This window comes from Littorina saxatilis, linkage group LG11 (assembly GCF_037325665.1).
Source record: "Littorina saxatilis isolate snail1 linkage group LG11, US_GU_Lsax_2.0, whole genome shotgun sequence".
NCBI lineage: Eukaryota > Metazoa > Mollusca > Gastropoda > Littorinimorpha > Littorinidae > Littorina > Littorina saxatilis.
In genome coordinates, this window is record NC_090255.1 from 24,598,691 (window position 1) to 24,610,952 (window position 12,262).

The 12,262-nt window shown below is 40.4% G+C and overlaps 1 protein-coding gene across 1 annotated transcript in view; it reads right to left on the reverse strand.

The window, feature by feature from the left end:
• LOC138980086 (uncharacterized) overlaps positions 1-8,044 on the reverse strand; it is a 9,957-nt gene extending 1,913 nt beyond the window's left edge. Inside the window, exons 1-4 of the mRNA XM_070352889.1 lie at positions 7,831-8,044; positions 2,792-2,952; positions 2,174-2,350; positions 1,226-1,340 (exon numbers count right to left, since the gene is read on the reverse strand). Of these exons, the coding sequence (XP_070208990.1) occupies positions 1,226-1,340; positions 2,174-2,350; positions 2,792-2,952; positions 7,831-7,966 (589 nt within the window). The 5' untranslated portion in view covers positions 7,967-8,044. The remainder of the gene's footprint in view (positions 1-1,225; positions 1,341-2,173; positions 2,351-2,791; positions 2,953-7,830) is intronic.
• Positions 8,045-12,262: the final 4,218 nt, after the last annotated feature.

A 12,262-nucleotide genomic window follows, 5' to 3' on the forward strand; every position in this document is an offset into this window, starting at 1 on the left:
AGGCTGTGCCCCTTCTTTCGATTTAAGAAGATTCTTCACATCCTCGGTGTAGCTTATCTTCCCCACATTACCAAATGATGCTAAATTTCCTGCGGCTAAAGCAGAATTATTTTTGTGACAGATTTCATGCGCCTGTGCCACAGTGACTGAGTGAGGCTGTGCCTTCTTTCCACCTGAGAAGATTCTTCTAATCCTTCATTTTAAGTGACATGCAGTTTATCATCTCAACATTAACATAATGATGATTTAGCATAACATTCCCAGCGGCTAACAGAAAACACAAGTGTTATTCCGATAAAGAACCAGCTAAGTCATCATTTGGAAGTCGACCGATTCGATCGACTCTGTCATACGCAGCAGACAACACGGGATGCGACTGCATCAGCTAATCAAATGAATGGTTTTCGCATTATTATTTCAAGGCAACAACTATCGGAATCAAAACCGTGTAGGGTTCAGAACGTTGTTACCATGTGATAGACTTACCAGCTTACCTCATGAGTTCAGATGCAACACGAGAAATTTACTTTTGGAAATGAGATTGGTTCGAATGCCCTAGCAGACGACATAAAACCCGCTTTCAAACGCTCAGCAAATTAACATGTTGGGCAAATGTGAAGGATAAAACGATGGGGATATAATACGTGAAGGGTTCAGAGCATTCTTACAGTCCATTTTTAGTACCAGACTCCCCGATGAGTGTACACACAACACGAGAAACATACTACATTTATTTTGTAAATGAGCTAACACTCAAACAGGCCTTTATAGAGCAAATCTTGAAAATAATTATTGAACTCAACGCTACGCGTTTCGTTCAATAATTCATTTTCTCGATTTGCACTATAAATCTCTTAGCGTACTGTGATGTCTCTAATAACTTAAATAATAGGCCTAATAGTCTATCGCAAGACCTCTCTGCGATATATATTAACACCCTCCGACACACACACACACACACACACACACACACACACACACACACACACACACACACACACACACACACGCTAAAGCCGGTACTGTTATTCAGTATCACAAAACTCTTTAGACTATATTCATTTAAAGATTCGGAGTTTAGGAGAACGAAGAAAGGAAGAAGGAAAATAACAAAGAAGACTATGAATAGTGTTACATTGACATAAATGAATATAGATACAAGGAAGAGAACAAAAAACAAGAGGTCAAGCCAAGAAAAAGAAGGAGAAGAACTAGAGGGACTTACACTGTCTGGTGTTGGCGAGATCAGTCAGGGCTTCAGCGCCAGCCTGTACCTCATCGATGGCGTCCTGTGCTCTTTCTGCTGCGTTAGCCAACTTCGTTGCAAGTGTGTCCTTGGCCTGTAAACACACTCAAGCACACACACACACACACGCACACGCGCGCACACACACACACACATACACACACACAGACACACACACACACACACACACACACACACACACCAGTGCATGTGCGTACGCACGCACGTACGCACGTACGGACACACACACACACACACACACACACACACACACACAAATACACACACCACACACATACACACACACCACACACATTTTATTATTAATTTATTTTATTTTATTATTATTATTATTGTTATTAGTCACATTTTAGGCGTATTAAACTTCAAAGCAGCATGTTCCTCAATATTCTTTTTTTATTTTTTTATTTTTTTACAGTGGACTTCTTTAATATAAATATCTCTCTCATTTGTAAAAATAATAATGGAATAGTGTGTACGTTAATTGATCGTGAATGTGTCTTGTTTATAATTTGTAGAACGTGCCCACAAGCATTTTGCTTTTTGTCGTCGTTCTATATGCTGTTTTTGTGAAAAGGATTTTATCTAACCAAAAGTTAATAAAACATGTTTGTATGAAATATTAAAAATCCTGATCTCTCTTAGATAATAAGCAAATAGCCAAAAGATGATTTTCAGAAATACAATGTAACTCTGTCGCGTGTGTATGAGCTGTGACAGAGTCACATTTTCCCACGTGCCATTTTGTAGGCCAGTCACGAGGGTGTGTGTCTTAAACACGTGAAAAAAGAGCACAGGTCAGAAGCTTGCCTAAAGAAAAGCAAGAGTGACAAGAGTATTCACTCTTTCACAACCAATACAGTTATTTCCGAAGTTTTTCTGTAGTCGAAGCGCACCGAAACTTACCTCCTCAAGGAAGACGATCGTCTTGGCGAGCTGAGGGTTCTGGGCGTTGTTGGAACTCTGTAGCAGATCGAGACGGGTCCAGAAGGGGTTCACGAGCGACTCCTGTCGTTGGGCAACGGCCACCTCACCAGCCAGTGCCGCCTCCAGATCTCCCAGCAGGTCCAGGTTGTGTTTGATCTGGTGTATTGTCATACGCAGATGAAGAAACTCAATTCGTATGCTTGTGATGTGTGGTCTTGTGCACAGTTAAAGACTTCTTCGTTTCACACACACACACACACACACACACACACACACACACACACACACACACACACATACACACACACACACACATTCACATTCAGACATACACATTCACACACACACATACACATACACACACATACACACACACACACACTACACACACATACACATACACACACACAAACACATGCACACACACACACACATGCACACATACACATTCACACCACCACCACCCCATCGCACCCCCGGCACAACCACACATCCAACCCTCACACACACAGACACACCTCTCCACCCTCACTCTAAAACCCCATCTCTCATCTCTCTACGAGAACAAATAGATTAAAAAAAAAAATGGCCACCTACCTGTTGCCTAATGGTTTCCAGAGCATCATTCTGGGGTTCTTGAGCGTTGGTGATGTTCTGCGCACTGGTTTCAATTGCGGTCAAGGCAGTGTCTATACTGTCTTGCTGGTCAAGCAGTATTGCAATTCTCTCAATGAGGGACTCCTTCTGATTGGCCACACCTGTGTAAAAGACATGGTTGTAATCAACACCAAAACATGTTTTCCTTTTTATATTTAGTCAAGTTTTGACTAAATATTTTAACATCGAGGGGGAATCGAAACGAGGGTCGTGGTGTATGTGCGTGTGTCTGTGTGTCTGTGTGTGTGTGTGTGTGTGTGTGTGTGTGTGTGTAGAGCGATTCAGACTAAACTACTGGACCGATCTTTATGAAATTTGACATGAGAGTTCCTGGGTATGAAATCCCTGAACGTTTGTTTCATTTTTTGGATAAATGTCTTTGATGACGTCATATCCGGCTTTTCGTGAAAGTTGAGGCGGCACTGTCACGCCCTCATTTTTCAACCAAATTGGTTGAAATTTTGGTCAAGTAATCTTCGACGAAGCCCGGACTTCGCTATTGCATTTCAGCTTGGTGGCTTAAAAATTAATTAATGACTTTGGTCATTAAAAATCTGAAAATTGTAAAAAAAAATAAAAATTTATAAAACGATCCAAATTTACGTTTATCTTATTCTCCATCATTTGCTGATTCCAAAAACATATAAATATGTTATATTCGGATTAAAAACAAGCTCTGAAAATTAAATATATAAAAATTATTATCAAAATTAAATTGTCCAAATCAATTTAAAAACACTTTCATCTTATTCCTTGTCGGTTCCTGGTTCCAAAAACATATAGATATGATATGTTTGGATTAAAAACACGCTCAGAAAGTTAAAACAAAGAGAGGTACAGAAAAGCGTGCTATCCTTCTTAGCGCAACTACTACCCCGCTCTTCTTGTCAATTTCACTGCCTTTGCCATGAGCGGTGGACTGACGATGCTACGAGTATACGGTCTTGCTGAAAAATGGCATTGCGTTCAGTTTCATTCTGTGAGTTCGACAGCTACTTGACTAAATATTGTATTTTCGCCTTACGCGACTTGTTCTTCTGTTGTGTGTGTGTGTGTGTGTGTGTGTGTGTGTGTGTGTGTGTGTGTGGGTGGGTGGGTGGGTGGGTGTGCAAAGAGGTAATTTGATAATGCTGACGATGTTACCATCAATTGCGTCCAGGGCATCCTCTGAAGTGTGCTGTTGGTTAGAAAATATATTTCAATTCTCTGTAGGAGGTATTCTGTCTTTTGGGTTACAGCACAAGTGGATGAAATACTACTAGTAGATAACATTGTTCATTGGCTCTATCGACGCCCGTTTTTAACCACTTGCTTTCTTGTATATGATAAACCGTTCATAGATCGTCGTTCTCCCGAACTAACTCCTTAGTATGTCATCGAGAATAGAGGATTTTGGGATATCTTTTCATGCGTCTATTCGGCGATTGGTCAATGCATTTCGTAATAATAATGTCGGTCTCGCTTAAAATTATCGCTACTTGATATTGCTTTCCAAACTTATACGAAGTGACCGGGAGCGTAGGGTCAGTTACTGAACTAGCCCCGAACAGTGAGATATGGAGAACAGTACACACATACGAACGGAGAGACTCGGAAACTCGAGTCACTGAGTCGTCGCCACGCTCGAGAACTCAAGTGTAATACTGATTTGAAGTTAAAATCCCAAAGATTTTGAGTTGTGTATTGAAAATCGAATATAGTGCATGAGTGCCATTGAACAGTTTTCCCACAATCCCGTATTTTATTTTTAGTCATGGATATTCCCAAGGAAAGGTCAAAGGGCATATGTATAATCGCGTGTCGACTGCTGGTAATAGTACTTAGCTGCTTCTATTATGATAGGCTTCTGGTTACAGCTATATCAAAGACGTTGTTGTGATCATTACAAAATTAAACCTTCAACATGTTTGTTTGGTTTTTCTCCAAAGAGTAATTTTTATTAGGGGTTCTGACAAATATGGTCAAAGGTAAGGTGCTTGATTTATTTAGCGAAGTATCTCATTTTTGTTCCAAAACTGAACACAAACACACCTACCGTTTACATTTTACTGACAGATTTTAAGCAACGATTTGTAAATGAAAAACTGTCACATACACGTCAGCAGATGGTAACAACACTCACAGTCCTTATGGTTATACAATCTAAACAAAAAAGCAACATTATTCTTTAAAACGTTCATTGAAATTGCAACAACAGATTAAAGAATGATTGTAATATATTCATAACCATTGACTGGATCCAAAATATATACATTTGTAGTGTTTTAATTGCAAATAACAAAGCACTAAATGTAACGTTTTGTTTTGTCATTAATTAAACATTCCACCTAAAATTCTTGTTTTTTTAATTAATTATTGACAGAACAAAACGTTACAATTACGTTTTTACATATATATATATATATATATATATATATATATATATATATATATATATATATATGTAACGTTTTGTGTTGTCAATAATTATACGTTCCAATAACCTACAAATCTTCTTCTTTTAAAAAAAATCATTATTCCAAAGTTATTCGCCAAAACACTTCTTCAAAAATGTTCTTTTTCTAATGTATCTATAGTTTATTGTAACGTTTTGGCGGGGATGTAGCTCAGTCAGGGCGGGGATGTAGCTCAGTCAGGGCGGGGATGTAGCTCAGTCAGGGCGGGGATGTAGCTCAGTCGGTAGCGCGCTGGATTTGTATCCAGTTGGTCGCTGTCAGCGTGAGTTCGTCCCCACGTTCGGCGAGAGATTTATTTCTGAGTCAACTTTGTGTGCAGACTCTCCTCGGTGTCCGAACACCCCCGTGTGTACACGCAAGCACAAGACCAAGTGCGCACGAAAAAGATCCTGTAATCCATGTCAGAGTTCGGTGGGTTATAGAAACACGAAAATACCCAGCATGCTTCCTCCGAAAGCGGCGTATGGCTGCCTAAATGGCGGGGTAAAAACGGTCATTCACGTAAAAGCTGTGGGAGTTTCAGCCCATGAACGAACAAACAAACAAACATTGGAACGTTTAATTATTGACAAAATAAAAAGTTACATTTCCGTTTTGACAACAATGTAACGTTTTGTGTTGTCAATAATTAAACTTTTCAATAACCTACAATTCTTGGGTATTTTTATTGAAGAGATTTACATTTATCAACAAAGAAGGTCAACTTGCGTTGCACTTATGTTCACGGCACAGCAATTCGAGAACATTTATAATTTTAATCGAGAACATTTATAATTTGGATGTTGTTTCAGTCCATGTTACATAATCATATGTGTACATGCCAATTGTAATGTTAAGTTATGAAATAACGGTTGAAAAATGTTATTATGTAGTTCGTAGTAATTGTTCGTTTGGAGAAAAAAAAAAATACAAGTCGCGTAAGGCGAAATTACTACATTTAGTCAAGCTGTCTTACACACAGAATAAAACTGAACGCACTGCATTTCTTCACCAAGATCGTATACTCGTAGCATCGTCAGTCCACCGCTCATGGAAAAGGCAGTGAAATTGACAGGCAGTATAGCGCGGTAGTGGTTGCGCTGAGCGAGATAGCACGCTTTTCTGTACCTCTATTCTTTATCACTTTCTGAGCTTGTTTTTAATGCAAAAATAACATATCTATATGTTTTTGGAATCAGAAACCGACTAGGAATAAAATGAAATTGTTTTAAAAACGATTTCGGAAATTCAATTTTAATCATAACTTTCATATTTCTTATTTTCATAGCTTGATTTTAATCCAAATATAACATATTTATAGATCGTTTTATGAATGTTTTTATTTTAATTACAATTTTCAGATTGTTACTGACCAAACTAATCAATTCCTGTTTAAGCCTCCATGAAATGCAATACCAAAGTCCGGATTTCGTCGAAGATTGCTTTACCATAATTTCAATAAATTTTGTCAACAAATGAGGGCCAGTGCTGCCTCAACTTTCACTAAAAGCCGGATATGACGTCATCAAAGACATTTATCGAAAAAATGAAAAAAACATCTGGGGGGATATTGTATCCATAAACTCTCATGTGAAGTTTCCTGAAAATCGGTCCAGTAGTTTACTTGGAATCGCTCTATACACACGCAAATACCAGTGATGTACATTTTTCTAGCAGCCTTTAGGACAATTGTCCTGAAGACTGAAAATCAATAGGACACAGTGTCCTGAGATTGCAATTTCAATAGGACAAAAACACGACTCGTAAAACCGCATTTAAAAAGATTTTTCAGTTTAAATTCTTCCACCTTCTGCGACTGTCATGACTAGATACTCAAAGGATTGAATCACATTTCAAAGTTATTTGAACAGTTGTCGGTTTTTTTCACTGCTCATCTGTCGACAAGTTCGAACGCACAACGGTTTTTCCAGATATTATGATGAAAAGTAATGCCTTGCGCATGTGCGAACATGCACGGGTGGTTCCCATTAGTTTAAACGATTTATTGAAATGCACTCGAGGCACCATATGGGTTCGGTTTTCTTTTTTTCTTCTTGATCTAACTTGAGGATAAATAATTCAAAGAATCAGATCCCATATGGTGCCTCGTTCACTCAACAAACTGGTCACACGCAGTGCATACTTTCGCTTGGCAAAACCAAAACCAGCTTTCCTCACGTAGTGTTTACTTTCGCTTGGCAAAACCGAAACAAGCTTTCCTCTTGAAAATTGAACAGTCCGCATGTCCGCTTCATTGTCAAAAACGATCGGACCCTTGACCACTTCTTCTGTAGGTTAATCGGACCTGTGTCCTGCTGGTGTTAAAGCTATAGGTCCTGGGGAAATTGGATCGGTCAGAGACCGGAGACCGACTAAAATGTACATCACTGAATACGCACACACGCACACACATACATCACAACCCTCGTCTCGATTCCCAGTCTATGTTAAAACAGTTAGTCAAAACTTGACTAAATGTAAAAAAAAAAAACCCAAGTTTTGATAGGGGAGTATCATAATTATCAAGAAAGAGGGTCGACTTACGATGGGCAAGTTCTGCTGCAGCGTTGAGTTCTGCAGGCGAGTAGTACGTGCCTCCTCCATAGCCGGCTCCACCAGGGCCCCCTGGGAGTGCAACGACAGAGGCGACCAGGAGACTGAGAGCCACGACGAACTTCATCTTTTTCTGGTCCTGATGATTCCTTAAAGATTGTCACGGCTTGGCTTAAACTCAGGGCCCTGCGACAATACCGATAGCTCCAACAGGGTGGCTTTATATAGCAAACACTTTGAGGGGATTGGTAACATTTGTTGGCATGTTATGAATTAATGTCCCTGATATGTTTAGATTGCTTGTGAGGACAAACTAAAAACATCAGCAACTGAGATCAGGAGGCGTTGAAGAATAATGGGAGGAGCGTGGATGGGTTCATAGATTAAAGTGTGTGGGTTTAAAGAACAAATGTCGTGTTGGGAGGGTGGGGGGATCGGGGTGGAGGGTGGGGGGTGGGAATAGAAAAAGAGAGAGTGTGTAAAAGAGAGAAAGGGGTGTGTGGGGGGGGGGGGGTGCACGTCGGTGTCTATGTGCAATCTTGAATATCAAAATAGCTGCTCAATAATAACTTCACGTGTCTGCATTCATTAAGGGTTGGCACATTGCCCGCAATGAATGCGTGTAACATAATGAGCCCAACCCAAAAGGGGTGAGGAGGAGAGGGGGGGGGGGGTTGTCGAGTTGAGTGAGAAGGGCGGTAGAACTGTTACTCTCTGCTTACACTCTATGTTTTTTCTAATTTACATAATCATCTTATTTAGTTGCCACTCCCCCAACATATCTCCTGTTCAGTGTTCTGTGGCCTCATCCTAAAATCTTGCCAAGGCATCAAACGTTATTTGATTTTTGTTGTTGTTCAATTTTTGCATAATCATTTCTTTGCTGCACTCTATTATCCTTCGTTCTGATTTTACCCCACCTATATTGGTCTTTACGTTTCTCCCATATTTCAGTCTTTTCTTATTCCCGAAAAATAAATTGTATTTTCTTAGCTGCTTAACTTTTTTTTACCAACTTCTTCTGCATTCAAAACCTTCCTCTAAAATAGTCAACCACGATTTGACATAAGCAACGCAAGACTCGTAACCAGGGATCGTAACAGACGCTTAATTTTGTTTTTACTGTTGATATTTTACAGTTGAAAAAAAACCCCACATAAACGAAAAATACACACGCACACAAACACATACAAACACTCTCTCTTGAACGCACAAAACAAGAAGAAAAAGTGCTTGGAAACCAAGACTATGTTTATCTTATTTTCATTAGGTCGAACTAAGATTATAACTTAATTCAAAGCAATCAACAATAACAAATGACAAGTCGCACAAAGCGTGATTAAAACATTTAGTCAATCTGTGAGACTCACGGGTAACACAGACACAGTTGCTTCCTCTCTGCTTGGTCGGCAACAAAAAGCCTGAGTAAGAAACAAGAACTGAAGAATCTCTCTCTCTCTCTCCCCCCCCCCCTCTCTCTCTCTCTTAGACTAGATGTGCTCCCAATTAATGGAAATTTGAAAAGGTATAGTGGCAGTGAAACAGCACGTAATTGCCTTTTTTGAGGCCATTGTACTTTTGGAAAAGCAAACTTCTATGGAGTCGTTAAAAACGGCGGACAACAGTCGTAATTCTCGCTTAATCTTGACTTAATCACAAAATTTACCCCCAGATTGTTCAATGTATCTGTTCATAAAAATCAAGAACTCTCACTCTTGCAAATCAATGCAACGTTGTGAATACACTGACACAAAAGTCAAAGAGTTGACAAGAAACGAATGAGACTAACTGGAGACCTATATTTCACTTTCCAACACCGGTTATAAAATAATGGCAATCTTTTCCCCGCTCTGTGATTGTTTCTGTTCAGAATTGTGGTCGAAATTGTAACAAGGGGAACTGCAGTTGCTTTTGTGAATTTGATTGTCGGGGGTGTCTGTGTTTTCCGTGCCACTGTATCGACACTGCCTTATTACACCCCCGGTATAGGGGTGTGTATAGGTTTCACTCGATGTGTTTGTTTGTGTGTTTGTTTGTGTGTTTGTGTGTTTGTTTCGCAAGTAGATCTCAAGAATGAACGGACCGATCGTCACCAAACTTGGTGAACAGGTTCTATACATTCCTGAGACGGTCCTCACAAAAATTGGGACCAGTCAAACACACGGTTAGGGAGTTATTGGTGGATTAAAATTATACAAGGACTTATAGAGGCACACCCCCGTTGGTCAAAGGGAAATAACCATTCTCACTGCCACCAACTGAGAAGGTTATTTCCCTTGACGGGGGTGTTTTTCCTATCGGAGGAATTTCTTGTTATTTTTATCAATCTATTGTTGCATAGGGTAGGGGAACGAATGTCCCTTTTAGTCCTGTAATTGGTTTGAAGACTAACAGTCTCACGACCAATATCTGCACCCAAACACATCTGCCTTTTTTACGACGGGTTGAGGGGGAGAGGGGGTGGGGGCGAGTCAGCTCAGGTGGTAGAGTACTGGACATGTGATCCAAGCGTCACGGGTTCGAATCCCGGCCGGGACGGACACGGGTCAACTTTATGTGCTGACTCAGAGACGGTTGGTATCCATGTCCCACCCCGGTGTCACCACAGTGGCACGCAAAAGACCTCGGTCATTCTGACGTTAATGCAGGTGGCTGATCGACGACATCTAAACACGCATACACCGGCTTGCGTATTTCATCTAAAGTGGGGGTAACACCCGGGAACACGCCCCGAGTGTTTTCACCGTGAGGGCGTGAAACAACTCTAATAATCACAGTGTTGAGGTATGTCATGAGGAGTGTTCGTTTTAAGACATACATGTAATTATCCATTGTCACTATGATTACCTGTCAGCTCTCGTAAGCAACCTCACCTCACGTCGATGTGCATCAGAGTTGTGTTATCTTGGATTCAATCTCAGCGCGTTAAAATGGTAATCAAGGCGCTTCAAGCAAAATTAATTATCTTGCAATCATTAAATTTGTTTAAACTACAAATTAAGGTTAACGAGATGCTGAATTTTTAGCCGAATAATTGAAATCAGTTATCAAGATGCTCGTGGGATTAACCTCGTGCTGTGTCACATGGGGATAACGTTGGCGTTGAATAATGCAGACGCCGATGCACGTCACAGTGGGTTTATTGTGTCCCCCATGATCTTACATTCAGCAAAATATTCATTTCGTGCGCAATGCCCAAGGCATTCAAGTTCTTGTACGCAGTGACCTAAAACAGCAACGAACAGCGAAAGGCAGAGACATGATTGCGGAGCACGATGTTGGTGATACTGGGACATCAGTAACGACAATGACGACGACGACGATGATGACGACGACGACGACGATGATGATGATGACGATGATGATGATGACGACGACGACGACGATGATGATGATAACCGGGTGATGACTGACGAGGACGATGACGATGATGTATGATGATGATGATGATGATGATGATCATCATCATCATCATGCTGATGCTGATGAACACGATTATGACCGTGTGTGTTTCAAAAGCACTGACACTAATAACCAACTTGACTCAGGCCAGACCGGCTGAACGGCGCGAAAGTTTGGCTCAAAAACGTCTTTTGGGTTTATTTTTAGGAACCTTGATTCCTAAGAATCATTGAGCGGTGTAATTTTGTCACCATCACCCTCTTGCAATGAAGTGATCATTTTCAAAGTGATTTATGACGAGCATTTGACATAATTTGACGCCGCTGATTACTCAAATAGATTCAGTTTGTGAGCATCAGTGATCCGATTGTGACTCTCCCAGCCGTTCTTAGCAGTGAGACTAACTGTTCAATCTTTTTTGCATCAGTTTTCACCAAAAACGGTGTCTGTGTAATACACAACATATTTTATATGACTGAATTACTGAGGAATTACTACTAAAGAAAGCCACACCGCGAAACTTGCCTTTTCTTCGGAAATTCATTTGTGCCTCTGATATCTACCCAGCAAACACAATCAGTTCATAATTAGAATATGAAAAGAAAGAAAACCCACTCTGTTGTTGCATGGTGGGACCTGTTCAGAGTAAGATCAGTAAACCATTCTTTAAAATTCTATCTTTTTTTCCCGGAGGATGAATATTTCCCAAACCACTCAAAAATGTGTGTGTGGTGCGTGTGTGTGTGTGTGTGTGTGTGTGTGTGTGTGTGAAACGATTGCCAAGGATACAAATCAGTCTTAAAAAACAGGATGAAAGAAAGAATGAGTACAACGAAAAACTAAAGCATAATATGCAGCATTAATCTCAAGTGAAGGCCCCAAAGGGGGGGTATCATCACGATCACGGGAAGGGAAATTTTAGCTTTCACGATCACAGTTACCTTGATTTTTGTTCAGTTTCATGATCACAAACCGGCCCGACCAAGGCTACGCGCCAGCACGCACCAGCACGCGCTACCTT